The sequence below is a fragment of the Sphaerodactylus townsendi genome, linkage group LG06 (assembly GCF_021028975.2).
Source record: "Sphaerodactylus townsendi isolate TG3544 linkage group LG06, MPM_Stown_v2.3, whole genome shotgun sequence".
Lineage (NCBI taxonomy): Eukaryota > Metazoa > Chordata > Lepidosauria > Squamata > Sphaerodactylidae > Sphaerodactylus > Sphaerodactylus townsendi.
The window spans coordinates 40,664,385-40,690,244 of NC_059430.1; the positions used below are offsets into that span (position 1 = coordinate 40,664,385).

A 25,860-nucleotide genomic window follows, 5' to 3' on the forward strand; every position below is an offset into this window, starting at 1 on the left:
CCGCCGTTAAGAGCCCGCCAGCCAATCAAGCGGAAGGAGGAGAAGGCGAAAGGGCGACGGTCCAATCGGCGCGCTCTGTCGGCCGAAAGGCGCGGCCATTGGCCAGGAGGCGACGGGGCGGGGCTTCCGTCATTGGCATCAGGTGGAGGCCAAGCCCCGCCTCCCTGGGATGCTGGTCTTTTTATTCGTTCCTGCACTAATGCACAGTGAATTTTTTCTGTCGGGGGTTTGTTTGGGGTTTATTTTTCGAGAGGGGTTGGCCCCCTCTTAGGATTCTGCAGTTCCCAGACTTGTGGTTCCGTAATTGCTGACAAGAAGCAGTTACAAAGGGCCATGTGTTCAGAAGGTGTTTAATGCAGATTTGACTCTGTTTCTTATGTATGAAGGGTCCCTTTTTTACATTCCTTGCAATACTGGTGGTAATAATGCAGGTTTCATTGACTCTGTTATTTTGCTGTTGCCATACAGTGCCTTCCCATTCATTTAAACCCCTATCTGAACAGAATAAAATGAATGTTCAGCTGGTGTTTTTTATGGTAACAAGGAGACTTTGCTCTTCACTTAAAACCAACATCATATTTCATATTTTACGCTCCAGGATTTTTACCAGTTCCTTTTTACAGCCCCTCCTGTCTGTCCCAAAGAAGCCAATGGGGGGGTGGGACGGGACAGTACATAAGTGTGATCTCCAGCCACCACTTGGAGGCTGGTAACCACAGTACAGAGGACAGGCCGTTTTCAGTGCCGTTTCACGTGATAATACATTAAAACGATTTTTTAAAAATCACAATGTAAAACTGCTTTTTTAATCAAATGCAGTCCTTTTATTAAAAAGCCATTAAAAATGGAAGCGCAGGGACTCGGCGCACTTTCCCAGGGAGGCTATTCTATAAATGTGGGGCTGCCTCTGAAAACGGCCTGTCCTCTGTACTATTGGTTACCAACCTCCAAGTGGCGGCTGGAGATCACACTTATGTACTGTCCCGTCCCACCCAGCCACCCACCGGCTTCTTTGGAACAGACAGGAGGGGCTGTCCGTGGGATCTTAACCCTCAGGCAGGAACACAGACAAGAAGAGAGTCCTTCAGTCTCAAACTACAACATATGAGGAAAGGTCCAGGGAGGGGAGCGGGGGTGGGGAAGCATGAGCCCCGCATGGTGCAGTTCTGGGCTCTGGCTTCTGGGCTTGGCCCGAGCTGGGGTCAAGGGCACCCCCACTGCTGTGCTTTCCTCTCTGGGCCAGCCTTTGCAAGGCCTCTCTATCCAGCTCTATGCAATGCCGCTCCTCCGACTGGGTCAAGACGACATTATTTCCTCAGCCAGAAAGGAAGCTCTTCGCTGCAGAGCTCTAAGCCTGGGGCCTGTCGCGAGCACGGGTTTTGCAGACTTGAACCATCACCCTGTTCACATCCCGGCCTCGACGACAGTCCGCTATTGGGGTCAGAGAAGCTGCATTTTTGTGAGGGGCCTGCAGGGGCGGTCTAACGTAGCCGTAATGCGAACAGGGTTTTAGAGACTACAACTCCCATAACTCTCTGCGTCTTCCAAGCGGCAGCCTCTAGCTGAGCAGGCGTCGTGGTTTAGGTCGCTCTGACAGGAACTGGTTGAGGGGCGAGTTCAGAGCGGGCAGAAGCACCGGGTGGAGGAGGGTGGCTGGAGGACTTTCTATGTGCGGCAGAGGAGGCGCAGGCTGAAGCAGGCCCGCGGGGGAAAGTGACGGGTGAGCGGCGGCGGCGGCGGCTCCGAGAGCGAGCACTTCGGGCGGGGGTGGTTCGCCCATATGGGATGGGCAGTCGGCGAGCGCCAGAATGAGGAAGGCGTGCAAGGGGGAAATGGTGGGGTCGGGGACAGTCAGGGAGGCAACCGACCAGAGGATCAGCCCAAGCAGCGCGATTGAGGAGTGAGCAGGAAAAGGCAGGTGAAGAGACTGAGTGCCAGGCCGGTCGCCACAGAGGACGGTCACGCGGTGCAAGTTTGGGTTGGGATCCTGGAGTGAGAGGAGGAGTAACGTTTCCGTTCCCCTTTTTTCGCCCCTCCAAAATTAAGACCGGCTTCTAGACTGGCTAAGAAACGTTCACGACAACTGAGGTTGTAGCGCATGAAGGCGCGAGATGCGGCAACGCAAAAGGCTTCCCAACAACCTGGTCTAAATGAAAACAGACGTGTTGGTGTGTATTTTAGCCCCCACAACCACGCACCCACCCACCCACCCCCCCACACACACACGCACACGCACACGCACACATACCAGCACAAGACTGATGGCGACGTCAGGATATTCTTGATCGTAAAATGTACACATCTGTGGAAAGAGTAGAGTGAAGCTGTGTCAGGGGGCCTGCTAGAACCTTCGTGGTTCTCCAGTTTGAAAATGAATGGCAGCTCATTGGTGTGTGTGTATGAAGTGCCATCAAGTTGCAGATGACTTATGGTGATCCTATAGCAGTGGTGGCGAACCTATGGCACGGGTGCCAGAGGTGGCACTCAGAGCCTTCTCTGTAGGCACGGGCAAACAGAGTCACCCCCACCACCCCACACACATCTAGGTTGACCTGGGCCGCTGGACTCGATTATTAGCATTAAACCTGAGACCTAGTTTTGGGGAAGCAGGGTCAGTAACCCTGTTAAGCGCTGTTAAACTCCACTGATTTTCATGCAAAGAACTAAAGCGTGATCCTTTACCTGGGAGTAAGCTCGGTTGCTGGCAATGGGGCTTGCTTCTGAGTAAACCCTCCTAGGGTCGTGATTCACCCGTTGGAAGAGTTGCACGGTTGCTTCAAAGCAAGTTTTTTCTAAACTAAAACTTCAGCATTCAGGTTAAATTGCCGTGTTGGCACTTTGCGATAAATAAGTGGGTCTTGGGTCACAATATGGGCACTCGGTCTCGAAAAGGTTCGCCATCACTGTCCTATAGGGTTTTCAAAGTAAAAGCCTAACGGAGGAGATTTGTCTGTGTCTGCCTTCATGTCACAACCCTAGTGATCCCTGGTGGTCTTCCATCCAAATACCTACCGTGGCTGACCCTGCTTAGTAGACAACACCTGAAAAGACCAGGCTAGTCTGGGCCATCTCAGTCAGGGCAGTAGATAATTTACATTTCAGGAAAGGGAAGAATTTACAGGAGGACAGAATTTTTTCAGGGATGCCCCCATGCAAGTAGATCCTTAGTAAGGAAGGCACTTTGGGGCACCTGTCACACACTTGACTGGACACAGAGAACCTATATAGTGTTTAGTTCCTCGTTCTGTACTGTGGCATTTTCTATCCTTTCTGTTTGTTTCTTTTCTTTCCATGTTCATAATTTACTAATCCTTCAGTAAACCCTGTAACTGTGTGCTTAACTTTGTCAAGAAGGGAGTGTGCAGAAGAGATGCTTGTAATCATGTATCATTAAAGGCAGACAAACGTGTCTTGCCATAGTCAATGCAGCAAGGTCTCCTTTCCCAAAATAAACTGTACCAAATTCATATACAGGTCAGTCGATATAAGTGTCATGAGGCAGCATTCTGTCAACCTCCTGTAAATGTCCAAATCCTTTTGCCTTTGAATGTATCCTCTCTTCTCTCCAATTAATTTGAGACTTCTTGGATCCCATTTCTGTTGGAAAGATCTGGGTTGAGCTTAGAATTTGCCAGAACTGTAGCTGCATGGTTTGAATTTTAGTGGATCTGTTGAAAAATTTCCAAATCAAGGTCTGGCTTTGAATTTTGTAAATTTGAATGCTGTTGCATGAGAGAATGAAAAGCTAAATTAATACTGTGTAGCATTGTAGTTTATAATTTAATAGTATGATAGGTGCACGTTTCATTGCAAATTGGAATGAAACTGATTTTTTAATGTTTCACTGAAAGTTTTCTTTTTGTGTGTTTTTGGTGACTCATAGGTCCATACTGCAATTTTCTGACTCATTTTTTCAAAACATTCATGATTAGATTTAATTGGATTTGTTCAGTGCCTATTTGTGCTGTGTTCATTTTTCTTCTTTGATAATATCTTCCTGTGTTTCCGGACTCCTTTTGTTTCAGATTTTCTCCCTACTGTTACACTGTGTTTCCCTTTGAAGTTCTTCAGTCTAAGAGACCATGTACTTACCCCTTAATTTTGTGGGTCTTGTTCCCAAGTTTCTGCACAGAATTGTGACCTAATAACCGGATCCTTTATTCAATATGCCTTAATTGCTAAGACTGCAGTTCTATGTACTGTTACTTGGCAGTAAGCCCCACTAAATTCAGTGTTCATATTTCTGATGAAATGGTCCTTGTCCATGAAGGTTAGAATAAAAACTTGTCAATCTTTGAGATGCAGCAAGATTCTCCTTTTACATCAGAGTAGGTATGCATAAGATTAACTGGCACATGTTTGTTTATGTTATTTATAGTCCACTTTTCTCATCACAGTGCCTACTTAGCCTTCCAGAGGAATGAATTTGTAAAAACGGTGAAGTTAAACATCTTTTGTAAATGTCCAGGCAAGAAAATACTAATGCAGAGATGAGAAAGTGTACTGGAATAACTTAAAGGAACTCTACTGAGACCTAATAATAGTAATAATCCAAACCTCTTTAAAGTCATATGAGGAAATTCTTCTGATGTGGTATATCTTACTTCCTGTGAAATGGATGACTGAATTTCAGAAGTTGCTTGGTTTCTTTAGATGCCAGTACTTAAGCATTCTGTTTTAATTGTGATGGGGAAATAAAGCAACTGGTTTTCCTTAAAAAGTCAAATACTCTTTCTTTTTAAGTAGCAAAACAAAAGATAACAAACCATTTGAGAAAGAAATAGATTTTTACATAGTTTACATTTTTAAATTTCAGTTTGAAAACAGTGGAAGCCTAGTCTGTATTAGTCACATAGCGGGCTGGCTGGAACAGTTCTTGACAGAGTTAGCATCCAGGAATTTGACATTGTGTTCTCTTTTGTGCAAATCCAGTGTATAAAATTTTGATCTGATTTTAATGTTATATTGGAACTCGATGTATTAGAAGAAATGTCTGTGGTGAGACAGATTGGAAATTTTGCGTAATATCTATTGAATGGCTGGTGCACTCCAAAACATGAATATTTCTTCAGTGAGGGGTTTCATGACAGAGAGGAAGAAAGTAACAAACTTTTTTTTTACAGTTTGAGTGCCATAAGAACACTACATATGTGATCATCACTCATTTACTTTGGGTCACAGTGTCTCTTTTAAATACATGTTCAGGACCCTATGCTTGCAATAACTTACACAATCACTCTAAGAAGCCTTCACAAAACTTTGATTTACCAGAATAAAATCACAGGATCAGGATTGTCTTTGCCCTTGTTCCTCTAAACTGTTGTTACCAGTGTTTCAGCAGCATATCCTTTACCTTTAAATATCATTAATTGCCCGAGTTAATATTTGCTTTCTGTGTGTGGAGCTATAGTAGTAAAAGATACTCCTAACAGATGGAATATAACAGGGTTAAGGTGTGGCTGTAAAAATCCTTCAATTGGTCTAGTTCTACCTTTTGCAACATGATACCCAAGGGTTTTTACAAATTTCACGTGTCAGGTTAGACAATTTATATTGTTTGCAAAGGCTTGGTTAACTCTAGGAAACACCTGTGTTGACAGATAAGAACTAAGGATTTTTCACATCCATTGCACAGATCTTAAAGAGGTCAGGCTAACATAGCTTTTCTAATTTAAATCCCACTTTTCTCTTCGATGGGAAATCAAAGCAGCTTATCACATTGTTCCACTTTATTGTTACAATAATGATGCAAGGTCAGTTAGGCTAAGACTATGTGATAGACTCAAACTCCCCTGGTGAGCCTCCTTGGTAGAGCAGGTGTTCAAACCTGGTTGTCCCACGTTCTAGTCTAGCATTTCAACCACTACATGTTGATCGCTGGCAGCATTGGCAACATGACTGGCATGAGACATAAATTAAGTTATTGTTTACCTAACTAGACTTGGTGGGATCTGTCTTTTAAAGAAATCTCTATCAGGTCTGTGTGTGTGTGAGAGAGAGAGAGAGAGGGAGAGATCAAATTGCTTCCAACCCATGGTAACCTTATGAATTAATTGAAAGTCAGCATGGTGTAATGGTTGAGAGTGGTGGACTGTAATCTGGAGAACCAGGTTTGATTTTCCACTCTGCCGCATGAACAGCGGACTCTTATCTGGTAAACTGGATTTGTTTCCCCACTGTTCCACATGAAGCCTGTCGGGTGACCTTGGGCTAGTCACAGTTCTCTAAGAACCCTGTCAGCCCCACCTACCTCACAAGGTGTCTGCAGTGGGGAGTTAATATTTGTAAGCTGCTTTGGGACTCCTAACAGGAGAGAGAGGCACAATATAAATCCAAACTCTTCTTCTTCTCTTCTTAATGACCACTGGACATCCTTTCACTAACAGCCTTGTTAAGGTCTTATAAACTAAGAGCTGTGACTTCCTTGATTGAGTCAATCCATCTCATCCTGGGTCTTCCTCTTTTCCTGCTTCCTGAAACTTTTCCTAGGATTATAATTTATTATCTTTTCCATTGACTTCTTGTTGTCTTATACGTGACCAAAGTGCTATAATTTCAGTGTAGTCTTTTTAGCTCCTAAGGAGTGTTCAGGTTTGACTTGATCTAAAACCCACTTATTGGACTTTAGTGGTCCACGGTGTCCGCAAAACTCCCCACCAACATCACATTTGAAATGAATCACCTTCCTTCATTGTCCAGCTTCACATTAATTTCTCATGTGAATAAAGTGATACTCGAAATTTTACAACAAAGACTGTTACCATATATGAAAAGAGATACATAAGAAGTTCAAGCTGAATTTCAGAAAAAGAAGAGGCACCAGAGATCATAGTGCAAGTTTACACTGGTTACTGGACCATACAAGAGATTTCAAAAGAAAATTAGTTTGCGTTTCATGGATTACAGCAAAACATTTGACTGTGTGGATCACGAAAAGCTATGGCTGGTTTTAAATGCATTGGGTGTACCACAGTATTTGATTGTTTTGATGTGCAACATGTACTCAGGGCAAGAGGCTAGTGTTAGAGCAGAATATGGAAAAACAATGGTTTTCAATAGGCAAAGGTGTCAGACAAAGATGTATTTTTATCTCCCTGTCTGTTCAGCCTGTATGCAGCCTGTATGCAGAATATATCATAAAGAAAGCTGAATTAGATTTAGATTAAAGTGAAGTGAAAATTGGTGGAAACAACATTAACACTTTGAGCTATATAGATGAAAAGAAGTGAAGACTTGAAATGAGTATTGTTGAAGGTTAAAGCAGAAAGTGCCAAAACAGGATGCTTCACTTTTTTAAAATGGTAGGTTCTTCTTCAGAAGTGTCTTCTTTGAAAGAATGTCATTCTTTCATCTCTTCTGCATAGTTCTTCAGTGTATTGTTCCCATCTGTTCTTTATTTTTTTGTATGCCTAACTGCGGCATGGGAGCATCTTTCTGCCAGCACAAAATCAACTTTTTATCACTAGAACCTCTTTTCATGCCCATTATTCCTTTGACACCCTGCTCAGAAAGGCTTTGAAAATAAGCTTTGTATTGTATCCTATTAATTTTATTATGCATGTTCCTATAATCTGCACACATCTATGGGTTCCCCTATTTCCCCCCTCCCCATTTTCTTTCCTTCCCATGCTGCTTCCCCTCTTCCTTGTTAAAATATTATACATTTGGTGAAAGTTTAAACAGTGTGGTGTAGTGGTTAAGAGCAAGTGGACTCTAATATGGAGAACTGGGTTTGTTTCCCCACTCCTCCACCTGAGTGTGGACTCTTATCTGGTGAACTGGGTTTGTTTTCCCCACTCCTCTACAACAAGCCTGCTGACCTTGGACTAGTCACTCTCTGCCCCACCTACGTCACAAAGTACCTGTTGTGGGGAGGGGAAGGGAAGGCAATTGTAAGCTGCAGGGTTTAAAAACCAACTCTTCCTCTTAGGGGTTTTTCTGGAGTCCTGGTAGTGTAATTTGTTGTTCCTGATGAGATCTGCCGCACGGAGACCTCCTAACAATCCTCTGGCTAGGCTGCCAGAGGCCTGGATAAAATATCCAGTTTGTTATTAAATTGGGCCCCCTGAGACGGGCAGGAATCCCCCTGGACACTCTAAAAAGAGCGACTCACCTGCTGGAATGCTCTATGAAGCACACTGATAAAAGAGCTTTTGTCTCAACCCTCCAGCCTAGAGCTCCCTCTATGAGTAATTGAGTGAAGCTTGTTAGGCAGTCACTAAGATTTCTGATTCTGCCAAAACCCCTCCACTCCCCGACTTGGTTCAATCAAGCTCCTCAGCAGAACATCCAGCCCTGCCTGGCATCCCAAATGTATTTTGTAATTTAATCACTGATCCCATCCTCCAAGCTTCCCTCCTAGGACAATTTTAGCTATTACTTTCAAACTCTCAAGCAAAATTTTGAGTTTCTGCCCTAAAACCAATCCCATTCCAGCAAAGGCACTCTCTCCCTGTTGATATGCTGGTAGCTAAGTTTATAAAAACCAACCTCCTACCTTGGAAGCTGTTTGTTGCACTCAGCCTGCTTCCCCAACCTTGTGGTTAATTCACGCTGTGAACCCCCACTGTTTGACCTAAATAATCCCCCTCTCCTTTGAACCCTGGGACTTTACCCATGGACCTGCTTGCTTTTCGTCACTCACTCCTGGGTTGGGTTTTCATCTGTCTTTTCTCTCCAGGCTCAGGCTCATATGTTTTCTTTCTCCCTCTGACACCAACAAAGCATCCCCGGCTTGCCTTAGTGCCAGCTGGGCCCCAGGTTTTCTCTTAATGGACAGTAGCTCATAGGCAGGTTGGTTGATGCAGAGGGGTTATATATCGTATCCAGTGGTTTTGCTGCCTCATTTTGCTGTTCTTGCCATTCCTTTTTCCCACTCTGTATCTTGTTAAGAGAATGAAGTTTTTTTTCATGTAAGAGCTGTCTTCGCTCTTTTGGAGAGCTGCACCAAATTGGGAAGCTAGTACATAGGCAGAAGATCCCAAAATTAAACGCCCAGGTGACTTGTGTTGTGTCTTACATGTGTAAAAGATGCTTTGCATGTTATAGCACCTGCATGGAACCTATTAGAGCAGGGGTAGGGAACCTGCGGCTCTCCAGATGTTCAGGAACTACAATTCCCATCAGCCCCTACCAGCATGGCCAATTGGCCATGCTGACAGAGGCTGATGGGAATTGTAGTTCCTGAACATCTGGAGAGCCGCAGGTTCCCTACCCCTGTATTAGAGTAACAAAATAATGAAAAGTTGTTATACCTTCATTTCACCTCTGCCTTCCCGATCCCCAGGTACAGTTCATCCACTCTCTTTCCTCATCCATGACCTCCTGCAGGACTTTCATTTAGCAGTGCTGTGTTTGCCTGCATTTTTCTTGCTCTTTGTCAAGTCGCCAAAGGCAGTTGTCAGGAAATGATCCATAGCAACTGAAGTCTGGAAAAACCTGCCCACCTGGTTCAGGTCATTTAATATTCAGCAGCCTATAAATACTTCTAATGTGGGAGGGGCAAGTAGGATAAGAGGTCTGTAGTGAACAGAGAACTCAGTTTGAGATGCCTACCTGCAATCCATGTAGATCAGTGGTTCTCAACCTTCCTAATGCCGCGACCCTTTAATACAGTTCCGCATATTGTGGTGACCCCCAACCCTAACATTTATTTATTTTACAGATGGAGAACACTGATGCAGAGAGTCTTAGGCGACCCCTGTGAAAGGGTCATTTGACCCCCCAAAGGGGTCGCGACCCACAGGTTGAGAACCGCTGATATAGATAAAGAAAGTTGCTCTATTCTTGCATAAGTGCATCCTTATTTGGTGTGGGAAAAGATACTGACAAAACCAAGATTGTTGTGGGGGTAACCCTTTCCCTCCCACCTACTATTTGTAAAGGATTCTTCATCTCCCAGAACATTCAAAGAGAACCATGCAGGATGGACCCAGTTCTATTCTGTTGTAAAACATTGTACCAAACATACTGACCTGCAAAAAAATTTCTGTACATGAGTGAGTGCAGAGCCAAAACTGACTGTTCAGTTTTCGTTTAAGTTCGTGTTGTCAAAAATGAAACATCACACATTTTTCATTGTGTTTTTGACAGCCCTTTCAAAACCTCTTGCTTCAGGACTGTTCAGAGCCCCAAGAAGCTTTAGAGTCAGGGCTGGTACAACGTCACAGAATGAATATATTGAAAGAGCTGTCCCAGTTCTGTAGAATAATAGCAATTACTATAGTGCTCTGAATATATAAACTGCTGCTGAATCACTTTTGTCTCAGACACGTCATTAGTGTTTTTCATCTGAAAGATGAGAATCAACAGGGAGAACGAATGACTAGGCCATCAGGGGAGTCTGCTGGTGTTCAAGGATTTGAATTCAGGTGTCTTTTATGTTGTCAGGTAGCATGATGAATTAGTTTATCATTTCAAGGTGAAAATAACAGATTACAAACCAAGGGAGGAGAGAATCCATTTTGGTAGTTTTGTTGTGAAGTCTGACCTTAATCTTTAAGACTGGCTAACAACTCCTATTTGGACAAATACTCATATTAGGAAACAAAACACACACATATGAACTCATGCACCAACTTGGGTCAGCCCAGCATACTCTTTAGTGATCCCATTGATCTAAAAGGTCTTCTTTATTGCAGGGACCCATGCCTTTTCAGGTGTAACTCTCCCACTGTTTAGTAACCTTCCATAAGAAGTTTGGAAAGGCCCTTTGTGGCTGCCTTTCACAGGGCATGTAAAGGCCTATTTGCACAGCTTATTTTCTACCTGTGGACTGTCAAGCAGATGTGCAGTGAAAGTTCCTGGATAAAAATTAGGTTTCCAGATGCACAGAGACACAACTCAGCTTGGGACCACAGGGAGGAGTTCTTTAGCCTTTCCCTTGTGCCATTTTTCCTGACCTGAAATGCCCCCAGGGATGTTTGTTCTGTTGAGAAACTTGAGTATAATTCACTGATGCACATGCAGCCCCTAGAACAGGGGTAGGGAACCTGCGGCTCTCCAGATGTTCAGGAACTACAATTCCCATCACCCTCTGTCAGCATGGCCAATTGGCCATGCTGGTAGGGGCTGATGGGAATTGTAGTTCCTGAACATCTGGAGAGCCGCAGGTTCCCTACCCCTGCCCTAGAAGGTCAAACAATGGCTTCCAGAGCCCTTTGGGGTCTCACATGATCCCCACAGAAATTGAACCCCCACCTGTCTGAGAATCAAGTTTCACCTGGAAAATCCCAGCACACATCTACTTGGCAGTTCCTGGGACAACCTAATTACTTCCTCTTCTAAAAGTATTAAGTGATTAATAGTCTCTCTGGGAGCTGTAATTTTGTGAGCAGCTCAGCTAATAATAATAAGTAGTTTTTGTTGTTGTGTGAGTTTTCTTCATAGTTTATTGTAGGCTGCTCTGAACACAGGGCAAGAGAGAGAGAGAAGTATTCACCTAAATAAAATTATTGCCCTGCTCATATTCATAAAGAACTGTTTTCCTTGTTTATTGCAGTAATTTTCACGAATCCAGTGTGAGTCCCTGAAAATCTGCAGTCCCAGGAATGTCTGGCCCTGACCTGGAAGGACAGCAGTGGGTGAAACTCTGAGGCCTTTTTCAGGTCTGTGTTTGCATTTGCTGGCAGGCACCAACTAATAGCTGTCAAGGAAAATCTGGGTGTGAAATCTTGTTTTGATATCTATATTATCTCTTGGGAAAATGCTGAAAATCTTTTGCTTTCTCACTGTTTGCCAGTGACTTCCTCATTAACCATAACAATGTGGTCAACTGTCAGCCTTTCATTAGCATTCTGTGATTACCAGCTTCCATCGTTAACTTGACTGAATGTTTTAAAATGTGTTAATCTGACTCTCTAAAATTTACAGCCATAATATTTGAATATGAAAAGAAGTCGCCTTGCACAGACTAGAAAGATAAGATTTTAAGTAAGACTTAAAATGAAATGAATAAATCAATATAAGTTCAGATTGTTATTAGACAGTTTTGTATCCAAACATTTGTCAACACAAGGAGTGTGGAATTCTGGCTTTTTCTTTCAGTTTGTGATAGATGAACGTAAATCTGTCAAACACATTTGCATAGCATCCTTTCTGTAAGAAGATCAAATCCACATGCTTGAGATTGTCCTGTTTTATCCTGAAAGTGACTGTGTAAGATAAATTAGGCTGAGGAACCGGAATTTGTCCAAAGCCACCTCTCAAATCTAATGCTGAGTGGGGATTTACACTCCAGTCTGGTCTTTTTCTTCACCTCCAAGACCCTACCCATCTGCAATAGCAGCTGACTGGATACAGCATGACTGTAAGGGTAGTGATATTCTGAATAAGGGGATTGGTGCTAATTAGGACACAGCTAGGGTCATTCTGTGTATAACCTCCTAAGAGCTAATATGTTTTATCTTGTTTGTGTATGTTTTGCCTCCATGTATCGTAACAGGGCTGAGACTTCTTGGAACCCAATCTCCACTTCTCTATCATCATGTCAGGTAAGGCCTTTAAGAAATGCTAAGAGTTGTAATCAAGTAATCAAAGTTCTTTGATTTTTAACAAAAGCCCAATACTTGACCAGTCATACCATTTTTATCAATTGATTCTCTAATTCACAAGTGTCAAACTCGCAGCCCTCCAGATGTTATGGACTACAGTTCCCATCATCCCCTGCCAGCATCATGCTGGTAGGGGATGATGGGAATTGTAGTCCATAAAATCTGGAGGGACACGAGCTTAACACCTATGCATTAATTATGCATAATTGTGAAAGAAAAGATGGTTTGCCCTGAGTTGCGTGCCCTTTTTCCAGTAATGTACCGAAACCAGGGCTCAAACAACTGAGTTTTGAAAAATTTATTAAAAAGAAAGAAAACAAAAAACAATACAATCAGGTCTCTCTCAGCTCTAGACAGTTCCAAGTATAAAAAGCAGTATAAAAACCATACAAGGCTCTCTAGGCCAAGGCAGGTAAGTGGATGGATGAATCTCTGTATAAAATCTCGTTGAGCATCATGTCAGAGTTTTATATCCTTTTCTCCTCCAGTCCACGAAGAGGGAGATGACCCCCACCTGAGCATTCTTGGTAATTAAGACCTATCTGTCCAGTTTGGGATGTGGCCTTGTAAAATCCAATTTCCGTTATCTGAACACAAACACAGTTTACAACTTTAATGAGGAGAAAGGGGCCGCAATGCTTATGGCCTAGCAAGTCTAAATGTTTGCCATACTGAATGAATGATTTCTAAGTCAACTTAAAGGCATATATATACTTTCTTCACAATAGCCACACTTAGATGAACTAATTATTTTGTACCTTCAGAAAATTACTTTGCGTCCCTCCTTCTCTGTTATCTTCTAATTGGCCACCCTTCCTAGAACCACAATCACCCTTTCATTTGTTTTTCTCTCTCAAGCAGAAAGCTCAGGAAGCATTTGCCTTATTACTAGCAATGTGTATACTATTCATTATCCACAGACAGAAGTTATGATTAATTTTAACAATGGCAGAGACAAAAGGAAAGGACTGTTTGAAGGTTCTAGTAAAAGCAGGTAGGCAGTGAAGAGGCTGCACTGAAATAATTCGGTTTTTTTAGGCTTTATCAGTTAAAAGAATTGGGCTGGTGTGTATTTAATGGAGTAGCATTCATCTTGCACTGTTTTTTTTCTTCAAAAAACTACTTTCTGGTATAATAGCTTTTACCATGTTAAGCAAAACCACATAAGACCTGCACACACACAGCAGTCTTTGAGCTATAGTGCACTTCATTCCGCACCTTGTATAATTAAATTGCTTCCCTCTATAATTTACTACATGGTGCTTCTCTTGCATAATTAGGTAAAACCACACCAGTTTGTCGGCTAGCTCATTTTCATTGCACATATTGGCTGTGGGTAGCTGATCATTACTTTCTTAGATGGGCAATACCAGAAGTAGAAATCCATTTGTTTTCAAATGTAGCTTTTGTTTTAATTCTGGAGTTTATTTTTGTAAACACATGAAAAGCTCTTCCTCGTTGTGATGGATATACCTGATGGCCACTCTGTTTGAAGCAGTAGGTGTGGCAGGGCAGTGTTAACAGTTGTAGTGATCATGTCTTGCGGCAGGTCCCTCCTCCACTGATTACCTGCATGAGGCACATTGTCCTTGCATCGTCAGTTAAAGGAGTGGAAGCTCCATTTGGATGTTTGTGTCTTCAGTTGGGAATACTGTACAGGTTCTGAGCAGAGCAGTATTCATCATATACTATAGCAAAGTTTGTTCTGTCCCATGGCTACTTGGGCTCAGTGCTCCTTTTTGTCCAAAATGGCCCTTCTGCAGAATTCTGGTCATCAAAACCCCCAGATGCATTTGGCTGTAAATATAGTTGGCATTCTAAACTATACCGCTCTTCGGTCAGAGTGGAAAGCCTAGTGGGGGAGCTCGTTTTTTCACTCTCTGTGGAATATTTAAAGGATTCTTGCAGGTGTAATCTTACATCAGTGGGGAGGCATGACTGGGGCTAGAGAAGTTTAGGATGCTAACTAAAGAGTGCCATTCAAAGGGGGGGGGGTCTACTTCTGGGAGTGGTGTTCTGCTGCACTGGTGGATTTGTCCCTGGAGAAAAGGGTGATTTTGCCATTGTGAGACCACTGCCCCCTGCCCTGCCCCCCGAAGCACTGGAACATGGCGCTGGACACCATGCTAGCACCCCATGGCTCCTTCCACTGCCACAGAACCATATACCTGGTTTCTCTTGGGGTTCATTGCTTCTCACCTGGAGTCTAATAGATCATTGCTCCTCACCTGGAGTGAAAATTGGGAAGGATTTTTCTAGAGAAAAATCTCCTCATTAAATTTCTTTTTTCCATAATCAAATCCTTACTGCTGTTGGACTACAAAATTAACATGGGGAACTTCTTTAAAAATTTTGTTTAGTAAACATAAACCCAAACTAAGCAATGCTAAATCAGGTCAACTAAATCAGGAAGCTAGAATTTGGGGGGGGGGGGGGGGGGGGGTATCCGCAACATTGTTCTTTTCTCAGGTTTGTTTGATCAGGTGATGTGGGTGAGGTACTTTACACTTTATGTGTCTCTTGTTTGAGTTGTCTGAATGATTTGCTAAACTGTTCCATCCCTTGTGGAAACCCTGTGATAATAGGATACCCTTTTCTGTCATTCTCTACTAGAACTTGGACAGTGTGGCTAAATTAATCAGGAAGATGAGCACAGAGAGAGATAAATGATCTTCACACCCATTCTATTTTCTATCAGTCAGCCCTGTTGGGTAGCTGCTACTTATGTTTACCTTTTTTTAGAAGCCTCCACAGTTTTACATCATTATTTTTGATCCAGAATAGCACAGGGACAGAGAAATTAGTAGTGTAGGTCAGATGTCTTTTTAAAGTATCTTAGACCTGGCTAACAGCAGCTGTGCTTTTGTGGTTCTTCTGTGCTTCATTTTCTACTGTTTGGTTTTATTTTTATATAGGAAGCTACACTCCTACTGCTGGTGGGCCTTTCTCCGCTCTCACTCCTAGTATATGGCCTCAGGAGATCCTAGCAAAATATACTCAGGTACCTTCAAGAGGGGAGATAACCAGTTTTGAGCCTCACTTTTCCTCTTTTGTTATGGAATAATAATATTCTAAACAGTGATTTGTGTATGGATCATTTATGCTCATATATGCCTACAAGTAATTTCCATAGCATATGTGGCATTTAGTAGCTGATTCAGTAGCCACCTTGTGAAATTGGCTCTGTTACATAAAGGTGTGTTTAATCCTCTGTCAAGTGAATTGTAGTATGGAACATTCTAATATGCAGCCCAATGAGAATTTAATAGAATGGTAAGCTGGGAGACCCAAAAGGAAATGAAGGTTGATTTTTACCTCATGTTCTCTTTTTGGGTACAGAAATCAGTAAAAATGCATGTCTGAAGAATATGCCTGCCATTTAAAATACTGGCTAACGAAGCCTCGGTTATTTTCTATTTGCCCCTTCTGAGAATTTTAAATGGACTGTACCAGTTTATATACCGTATATACTCGCAGATAAGTCGAATTTTTCAGCCCTTTTTTAAGGCTGAAAAATGCCCCCCTCAACTTATACGCGAGTCAGTGATTCCCCCCACCCCCCACAAAGCCCCCCCCCACACACACTTACTTTAACAAACGCAGCAGGCTTGAGAAGAGGCCTTGCCTGTGTTCCCTTCCAGGCTGAAACGACCTGCTGGGGACTACACTTCTCAGGAGACCCTGGGAAATGTAGTTCCCACCAAGTCCAAACGACTTCCTGGAAGGGAACACAAGCAGCAGGCCTCTTCTCAAGCCTTCTCCATTTGTTAAAGTAACTGTGGGGGGGGGCGCCGGGGGGGGGGGGCGCCGAGCAGGGAACCCCCTCTGCCCCAGGGAAAAGGCAGCTGCCTTCTCCCTGGGGTAGAGGGGGAATGGCAGCTCTGTGCAGGGAACTCCTCTGCCCCCGAGAAAAGGCGGCTGCCTTCTCCCTGGGGCAGAGGGGGAATGGCGGCGGCGCCCTGCTCTGTGCCGCTGGCTGCTGCATTTCCCACCCTCGACTTATACACGAGTCAATATGTTTTCCCAGTTTTTTGTGGTAAAACTAGGTGCCTTGACTTATACTTGGATCAACTTATACATGAGTATATACGGTAAAAGACTGTTGTTCAGACTTGATGAGAAGTGTATTCTGTGTTTGGGAATCCTTGCTTAAGCATGTAGAATTGACCTTGAACCACAGAATCTGTTAGAATGTTGACTGTCTGTGACAAGTTCTTGCACTGGAAGAGGAAATAAGGGAAATGTTAGTCAGCATAGTAAGTGTTGTTGTGTATGTATCAACACACTAATATCCAAGGAACAAATTCAAAAGCAGCAGGAAAGTGAAAATTGACCATTCCCCATCAGTGAATCTGCTACACTAAAACCTTCCGGATTAAACCAGAAATACTGCAATTTTACACTGGTAGGTCTCTACTTCTACATGAAATTAGGACAGGCAATAATAATGTAAATCCTAATTTATTTATTTTTTGGATATGAGAGTTTTGGTGTCTAGAATAATGGCTGCTAAGAATGCACAGATTCATCTCTGAAGGGAGCATTATTTTTTATTTTTTTTACATTCATAGTCCATCTTCCTCGTTGGGACTCATGGCAGATGTATGGGCCTCAGTGTTTTATAGATGTATACATAGAAGCATATATAGCATGAGTTGGTGTTAATCAGATCTGCGGTCTCTCAGAAGATCTTAGGAAGAAAATGACGCAAAGAAACGTCCTTTCAAAGGTCTCTAGAAGCATAACCCAAAAACTCTGCTCTTAGTGGACAGTAATCTTGGTTTCCAGAAAAGTAGCATTGAGCAGAACTTCACCTATGACCCTTGGTGGGTCAGGGGCTCCTATGGGAGATGGTGTATTCCAAGAGAAGTTCCAGATCATGCTATTAAAGATAAAAACCAACCCTTGGAATCATGGTTGAAGACAGCATAGGCCAGGGGTCTGCAACCTGGGTTTAAGACCCCTGGCATAGGCAAATGAGTGAAAGCTCACACCTCTTAACAAGCAGGCTGGGGCATACTGGGCCATTTTCAAAGGCACATTTGCTTTGGATAGCATTCTGTCTGAAAGATACTAGGGTATGACTGACAGTAACAGACCTCTAAATACATCTAGGAAGAGAAGTTGTGAAAGGAAGTGTCAGCAGTATGTTGAAGCTTTATACTTGATCAGCTGTACCACCTACTGGCAAGCAAGGGAAACCAACTACATTCTTCTGTTTTCCAGAAAGAAGAATCTGTTGAGCAACCAGAGTTCCGATATGATGAATTTGGCTTCCGAGTAGACAAAGAAGGCAAGGTCTCTTCACTTACATGATGTGATAAACAACAAGGTCTAAAAATCCTCTACCCCTAGAGCCGCCATCCTTTTCCTTGTGTCTTGAGAGCACTTTGTCTAGAAAGAAGAAGATCTGATACAACAACAGTTTTAACATGCCTTTTTCAACGCAGGAACTTGAGGCAGATGTCAGTAGTGTGTAAATCAATCATGATTATGATATCACCAAAAATCAGATCAAAATCAACAGTAATACAAAAAGCTGGCTGGCATTCCCAGGGAGGCCATTCCACTAGTTAGTCACTCCCCTCCTTTCTTCCCAGTGTGGATCCAAAGCAGCTTCCATAGTTCTCCTCTTTTCCATTTCATAATCACAACAATCCTGTGAGATAGGGTGGAATGAATGTGTGTGAATGGCCCAAAGTTACCCAGCAAACTTCCACGAGTGAATAGGAATTCAGACGTGGGTTTCCTAGATCCTAGTCTGGTACGCTGAGAATTGCACCATGCTGGCGAAGAGTCATTACTGGGGAAAACTGTGGACTGAGAAGAAACTATTCTTACCTGCCTGCAGGAGGAAAACTATAATAGGTCTTGATCCAGAGAGCAGCTCTTTTTTTTTTGTTACCTGTCTGTTAGAAATGTACACATATATGTAAATCACAGCTTTTCCTTCTGAGGTACGTGCAAGTGGTGATCAGGAAGTGTGCTCCCATGGTGTGCTGTCCCCCAACTACAGGGCATCCTGTGATACCCAGGAGGAAACTACCTGCCACCCATATGCCAGAGACTGTTTCCGCACAGCCAGATTTGCAAGCCCTGGAGCCGTTCGCACGAATGACCCCATGGACTGCGCAGCTGGCGGAGCAGGCTCCGCACAGACACGCAGCCCCCCAAACGGCTTCTTACCTTCTCCTGGCTTCCGTCGCTCTAAGGAGGCCAGGGGACACGCCCCCATGGCCAGAACGACGGCTGAGGCGATGGAGTTACAGGAGGCGTGTCCCCTGGCCTCCTCAGAGCGACGGAAGCCAGGAGAAGGTAAGAAGCCATTTGGGAGCGGCGCAAGGAATACACCGGCTTCCACCTTCTGCCATTTGCTCGGCAATGGGTGAAAGCTGGCGTATTCCAAAAACATCGCCCCCCCCCCCCCTCCCGAGGTTTGAAAGCGGCGTCTTCGCTTTCTGCGATGCAGCACGCCTCCTGTGCGAACAGCACCCCAGGGCGCTGTTTTTTGGCCATGCGGAAACGGCCAGAGGCCCTCTACTTTTCCTTTGCCCCACATCAAACCAAATGAGGGTTAAATCTTTCAGTATGCACTGCTCAAAATGTATGTAGAATAGGTGCAGTGTGTGTTCAGGAAGTTGTTCTAGAATATAAAAGGTTTTGTGAGGAGTATCCCTGTTTGTTCAGGCAATTATATTAATGAAACGGAAAATGAAATACTGGCAGTAATTTTCCTGTTTTGCATCTTGCTTTTAAACTGATTGATGTGAATAAGGTTTCATGCGTGCTATGCTGGTAGCTGTGATTTATTTGTACCCTGAAGTTAGGAACAGAGTTATTGTGATTTGCTTTCCATTTCCCTAGATTGAAAAGTTTGGGTAATACGAGCCAACTGCCAGCTCCTTCCTTCCTTTCTTCCCTCCCTCAGTTGAAACGTGTATGCTCTGTTGCAGATGGCGCTGAGCCCAATTCCAGCAAGCTCCTGGGGATTCCATTGACTGAAGAGCCACAGCAGAGACTGAAATGGCAAGCCCATTTAGAGTTCACACACAACCATGACGTGGGAGACCTCACTTGGGATAAGATTGAAGTCACGCTTCCACGCTCAGATAAGCTGCGGTCCCTAGTTCTGGCTGGCATTCCACATAGCATGAGGCCGCAGGTGAGGAATTTTTGGCTGCTCTTGCAGGGAAGAGAGGAGAGTTTGCTAGTGAGATCTCCTCTCTTAGAATCCAGTGTCTTATTTGTAATACTTCTGTTTTCCTCAGCTATGGATGCGACTATCGGGAGCTCTACAGAAGAAAAGAAATACAGAGATGTCTTACCGAGAAATTGTGAAAAACAGCTCAAATGATGAGACTATCGCTGCCAAACAAGTGGGTAATTCCCAGCGGGTTAGGGCTTGATGTTTAAAAGGGTTACACTGTCAAGTGGGTGGGTGTAACATAGCAGAAGAGGGAAAAAGAAAGTGTGAGCCCATTTTAATTGAGAGCAGTTTCTTAGTTGGGAGTCAATCCCTTTCTTACATTGAAAATGAGTTTCGAGGGACTGGGTCACAGCCTTCCTCCTGATACGTATGGGAAAAAGATTTACCAACAGGCATTACCTCTATGGGGAAAATTTGTGTGGAAGTAAAAGAGTGAGCTTAGGTATGCAGGCATGTACCTCTGTCCATCATGCACTGGAGAACAAGAAAAGTCTATAATCTTTAGAAAATGGAAATGTTTCGGCTTGCTTTCTGGAAATACTGTTAGCATCTTGCCCAGCCAGCACAGATCCATTTGTTGCACAGCAAAAGTTGATCTTCCTGCAGGAACAGATTTTACATAAAACTTTGCTGAACAACAGCTGGCAAGATCATTGGTAACTAGTATTAATGGGATGGGCCTCTTCACTCGCATGTTGGCTATCAGTATTGGACAAAATGTGGAACGGAAGCTTGTTTGCTATGATGCATGTTGTGGGTCATGCTCAGCACAGCCAACTAGAGATAATAAGGCTACATTCAAAACATAGGATGCACTTCTGAGTAATATGACTGTCTCTTTGGGACCCAGTTGTCCCCTTGAGTGCAGAGGCCTCAGAGGCTGAGGCTTGGACTCAATTTCTTACCCTGCCTCACTGAAATTCAGTTCTCTTACAGAAAGAGGAATTTAGAAACATTGATTTGCCTCAAGTAGGGAGAAAATGAATCCTGGAGCAGGGGTGCCCAGGCAGCCTCTTAGTGTGTCATCCCACAGTCGTCGCCATTGGTGAGAGTTCAAACTGGTTGTCGAGAATTTCATGGATGTTCACTTCTACTCTGCACATACTACTTATGTCAAATATCACTTAGTATAAATTTACAATGAATGTATGCTAAGAGAAGCTTGATCTCCTCTCACCCTTGAAGCATGTCAATTAAGATGAGAGTTTCCTGAACGAGCGGAAGGTTGTGCACTCTCTTGTGGTCCTTCTGTGCCAATTCTGAGGTCTAAATTTCAAGGTATAAGGCCTCCTTTACCAGGAGATTCAGTGAAGGTTGGAGGGCTACCGAAAGACAAGAAGATTGAACGGTGTATTGTGAATTGAATTTCATAATGGCATTCTTGTTATTTTTTAGATTGAGAAAGACCTGCTTCGCACCATGCCCAGCAATGCCTGCTTCTCCAACATGAACAGCATTGGCGTACCACGATTACGCAGAATACTACGCGGACTGGCTTGGCTATACCCAGAGATTGGTTATTGTCAAGGCACTGGCATGGTAAATGAGCTTTGAGGATCATAGTGCATGTTTCTGCTGGGGATTTGTTCCAGGGTCTCCCTGGGAGCTTTTGGGCAGCAGTACATGTGTGGAACATATCTGGTGTTAAACCAAATAAAATGAATTGACTTCAGGATAGCTTTTACAGAGTAGAAAAAAACCTGCCCCATGTGTTTGCTACGATGAGTGTTCCAATCCCTAGCTTGTAACATATCAAATGGCTTAATTCCAGGATTGTTGCTATAGCGTAGAAACTCTCTCTCTTCTCAGTGGGGATCTTGTGAGGGCACAGTAATGCATGCTGTGATGGGCAGCAGTATATGCAAGAAGACACTCTATACTACAAGCCACAGAGATGCCATTTTCAGCAGCATTCCTGTAGCCTGCATAGTATACACTCTGACTTGGTCTTTGACTATGGGAGGAATAAAGAATAGCCTGGGTGAGACTCAGGGCACAGCGAAAATTCTTCTGGCTGCTCCTGTACGTGTTGTTATTAGCACTGTAATATACAATCAGAGTTGGTCCACCAGTCTGTCCTACTTCAGTCCCTGTGGCTGGGGAGCAGACACTTTACCCCATTTTCTACATGTATAGTATCGGGAATGATCAAGTGCTACACAGAAGCGGATTCCACATGGGCCAAAAACAGTGGCATGAAAACGATGTAAACCCTTTTACACAGCTTTAAACCCTTTCACACCGTTTTCTTACTGCTGTTTTGGTCCATGTGGAATCCACTAAAGAATGTTGTTTAATCAGAGCACGTTCAAAGTTAGATGTAGATGGGTCTAAATTCTTTGAATAAATAGATGGTTGACAATAGCACTTCAAATACAAGGAAAAATCTGTAGAGATATGGGTATAATGCATGCGATGCATCTCCCTTTGGGTCTTCCCTTCTCTCCTGCTAGGTAGTGGCTTCCCTGCTTCTCTTCTTGGAAGAGGAAGATGCCTTTTGGATGATGTGTGCCATCATTGAAGATCTGGTGCCTGCCTCTTACTTCAGCACCACCCTGATAGGAGTGCAGACCGACCAGCGTGTCCTGCGCCATCTCATTGTGCAGTATCTGCCACGGCTGGACAAACTGCTCCAGGAGCATGACATCGGTGAGAGTCGTCCTTGGACCACAGAGGCCAACGTTGTTTCTCAAGTTGAGCAAATACAAAGCAGAGCAATTGGGAGAGCTGTAATTCCTTTCATGCATTAGAGGTGCCCACTGGGGATTTTATTGTTTGCTGGAGAAACAGGAAGTAGTTAAAAATGAGCAAAGATCCTTGCAGTCCTCCAGACCACACTTTAAAAAATTTCAGTATGGATGGGAAATTGAAGCAGAAGGCTGGTGATTTGCTTGCTTAACCCTCCTTAACGATGTCGGGGCTGCAGGTTCTTACCGCACTGTTGATGATATGAGCATTACTGCCAGCAGTCCAAACATGCTTTGCTTTGCACATGAGTCAGGAGTCACTTCTAAACTCAAGAGTTCTCTAACTCAGAGTTAGGGTTTGAGTGGGTCAGTGTGCATGTGTATGGCAAGGATACAAATGCACAAGCACATATTTTGTATCATAAACATTCTTGGGGACTGGAGTTTTTTTAAAAAGGCAAAGCTTTCTGGGCCCCAACAGCTACGGTATTGCATTCCATTCTGTGTGTGTGTGTAATTTTCATTTGAGACTTGTGTATGTGCATGAGAGTGGAATATATTTATAATCCCTGCCTATATGAATTATGTATTCCTTCTGATACCTGAAAAATTGAAAAGGAAGCCAACATTTGTTAATTAGATGGATGAGGTTGGCTTATTTACCTATGTTGTTTCTTTCTTGATGTTGAAAGTAGAGGGGTTTAGGAGCTGCAGTCTTCTCTTCTTATCTCCCCCCACAGAGCTGTCCTTGATCACTTTGCACTGGTTTCTTACGGCATTTGCTAGTGTGGTGCACATCAAGCTGTTGCTACGAATCTGGGACCTCTTCTTCTACCAGGGTTCCATAGTTCTCTTCCAGACGACACTGGGCATGCTCAGCATGAAGGTAACTAGCATTCCTTAGTCCACAACTAGACCCTTCCTTTATGGAATGAGTATTGCATATGAGGTTCTTTCATCGTAAGAATCTTCTGGGGACTGCCGTGTATGGCAAGGATACAACATGTGCTCTTTCAGAAGCACGCACTACGGCTCTTTTTGCTTCTCAGGATCTCCTGGGTAAGGCCAACACATTAGAATAGTATCCCAGAACTGTTGAAACTTCAAAACTCTCTTAAGTTTCATTTGTCTGGTGGAATCTAAAAATCCAAGTACATTTTTACTTACAAGTGGATGTTCAAACGGTTCTATTACAGGCATTTTCTGCAAGAGTAAAGGATGTGTGCGCTACTGTCCTGGGTTGTTCAGAACAGTTTTAGAGGACCAGTAGAAATCATTCTACTTTGGTTACATAATACTGTGGCGTTAGTGCAGTGTAGCTATTTTGTTTATCTCTGAGCTGGCTGAGTTTCTGTACAGCATGAAAGTATTCCTTTACATACAACTTGACAAAATTACTTGTAAACTTTCATGTAAATGTTACTTGACCAGAACAGTGGGTATTCTTTCTGTAAGTTTCCTATAACTTGTGTTTCCTTGAGTTCACAGTAATGTGTACTGCTAATGCAGAAAGGGCCAATGAGAAGCATAGGATTTGCACACTATATTGCATAGGAATAGGTCTGAAAACCTAAGAGAAACAGCACTAAAGGACAGTACAGTAATTTCCAGTACTTGGTATAACTAGTTCTGTCTTCTGGGCAGGTGTTTGGTGCAAAGGTGTGTGGGGAACATTGCCTTCCTTGGAGTGAAGTGAGTGGAAATGGATGCAAAGGGAAAATAATGAAGGCATACACTGCCTTTATTTCACCGCCTCTGTGGAAATAACTGCAATGGTAGTGGCATTATGTACAGGCTCTGAAACAGGGAGGGATGTGAAAATCATGCTCCCAAATGCCAACACATAATATGTAGAATGATTTTCTCCGGCTACCACAGGAAGATGAACTCAACCAGTCAGAGAACTCCGCATCCATCTTCAACACGCTCTCAGATATCCCTTCTCAGATTGAAGATCCAGATGTGCTTTTGCAGGAGGCCATGCGTGTTGCTGGCTCGCTGACAGATGTGGCAGTGGAGACGCAGCGCTGTAAGCATTTTGCTTACCTAGTTGCAGACCAAGGACCGCTGCTGAACCCCAGTGCTTCTGTTAACCTGTCGAAGGTAACTCAGCAAAGCCCTTAAGGAGTGCTAGTTTTCTGAAAGGCTTGGCTTCTGCTGGAGGCAGTAATGAAAGTTTTATTGCAGAAAGGCCACCAAGGGCCCCGGACTTGATTCCTTGAAGCTGTCCTTATTGTTTATATTGATTTAAAACACTTGTGTCCTGCCTTACCTTTCCACTCATGTGTGTTTCCTGTTGGTTTAAGGAACAGTAAGTAGTGAGGTGCATTAGGCCTGATTCATATTCTTGGCTTCTCCAAAATGACAGCCATTCTTCTTTTGTAGTGGAAAGAATGCATCAAGAGAACTTGGCAGCAGATGATAGTTCAAAGGGGTTCGGCATCTTTTCCCTCTACCAAGATGCAGAACTAACTGTAGCCCTTCCAGTTATTCCCAAGTACTGGGGAGGGGGAGATGGAACCAATCCTTCTCCCAGCCCTGCTGTTCCTGCCTCTAGTTGCGCCTGGTTTTTCTGCCTCTGCATACCTCTTTTTTGCCTCCCATTTGCTGACTGCAGCCTGTGAGCCAGTGTGGTGAAGTGGTTAAGAGTAGTGGACTCTCATCTGGAGAGCTGGGTTTGATTCCCCACTCCTCCTCATGAAACCTGCTGGGTGACCTTGCGCTAGTCATAGTTCTCTCAGAACTCTCAGCTCGGAAGGAGGCAGGCAGTGGCAAACCACCTCCAAATGTCTCTTGCCTTGAAAACCATACAGAGTGACCTTAAATCAGCTATGACTTGACAGCATGTACACAAACACACATAGAGAACCTTGAGGCACTTAGAAGATCTGCTTGCTCACACTGGCCAGTCTATGTGCTCACTTCAGTAATATTCTCTTACCTTGCTGTTTTCCTTCCATGCAGATTGTACGACGCAGGACACAGCGCAGGAAGTCTGGCATCACTTCACTGCTTTTTGGTAAGAAAATATGTTGGAGGAGCACAAAGCAGCTGAAAAGCTTGAGACAGGATCCATTACCACGAGGCATGAGAGAGTGGCTCTGTGTTGAACATATTGTGCTTGGCACAGTCTTGCCCTTGGGATGCCCATGCAGACTTTTCCTTTTGCCCCTTGCCTAGATTGATCTTTCTGGAAAACAGGAAAAGTAGAGGTATGCAATGTACAATTAGTGTACTTTCCTGTAAGCAGGAAACAGCTTGTCATGTCACTGACTGTGGTGAAACCCCAGAAGCTGTTTTTACTCTTTTAAAAGCCCAGAGAAGGACATTACTGAGACAAAAAGGAATTTTTAAAAATTGCCCTCCTTCCTGATGGACCCACTTGTCTGATCTTCAACTTGGGGCTCTTCCAGAG

At 43.6% G+C, this 25,860-nt stretch overlaps 1 protein-coding gene across 1 annotated transcript in view; it reads left to right on the forward strand.

The window, feature by feature from the left end:
- The first annotated feature begins 1,580 nt into the window (after window positions 1-1,580).
- Window positions 1,581-25,860, forward strand: part of SGSM3 (small G protein signaling modulator 3) — a 32,322-nt gene continuing 8,042 nt past the window's right edge. Inside the window, exons 1-12 of the mRNA XM_048502491.1 lie at window positions 1,581-1,720; window positions 11,501-11,606; window positions 12,443-12,491; window positions 15,467-15,552; window positions 17,778-17,844; window positions 19,505-19,713; window positions 19,820-19,927; window positions 21,154-21,297; window positions 22,212-22,407; window positions 23,186-23,331; window positions 24,324-24,548; window positions 25,410-25,464. Coding sequence (XP_048358448.1) covers window positions 12,485-12,491; window positions 15,467-15,552; window positions 17,778-17,844; window positions 19,505-19,713; window positions 19,820-19,927; window positions 21,154-21,297; window positions 22,212-22,407; window positions 23,186-23,331; window positions 24,324-24,548; window positions 25,410-25,464 — 1,243 coding nt within the window. The 5' untranslated portion in view covers window positions 1,581-1,720; window positions 11,501-11,606; window positions 12,443-12,484. The remainder of the gene's footprint in view (window positions 1,721-11,500; window positions 11,607-12,442; window positions 12,492-15,466; window positions 15,553-17,777; window positions 17,845-19,504; window positions 19,714-19,819; window positions 19,928-21,153; window positions 21,298-22,211; window positions 22,408-23,185; window positions 23,332-24,323; window positions 24,549-25,409; window positions 25,465-25,860) is intronic.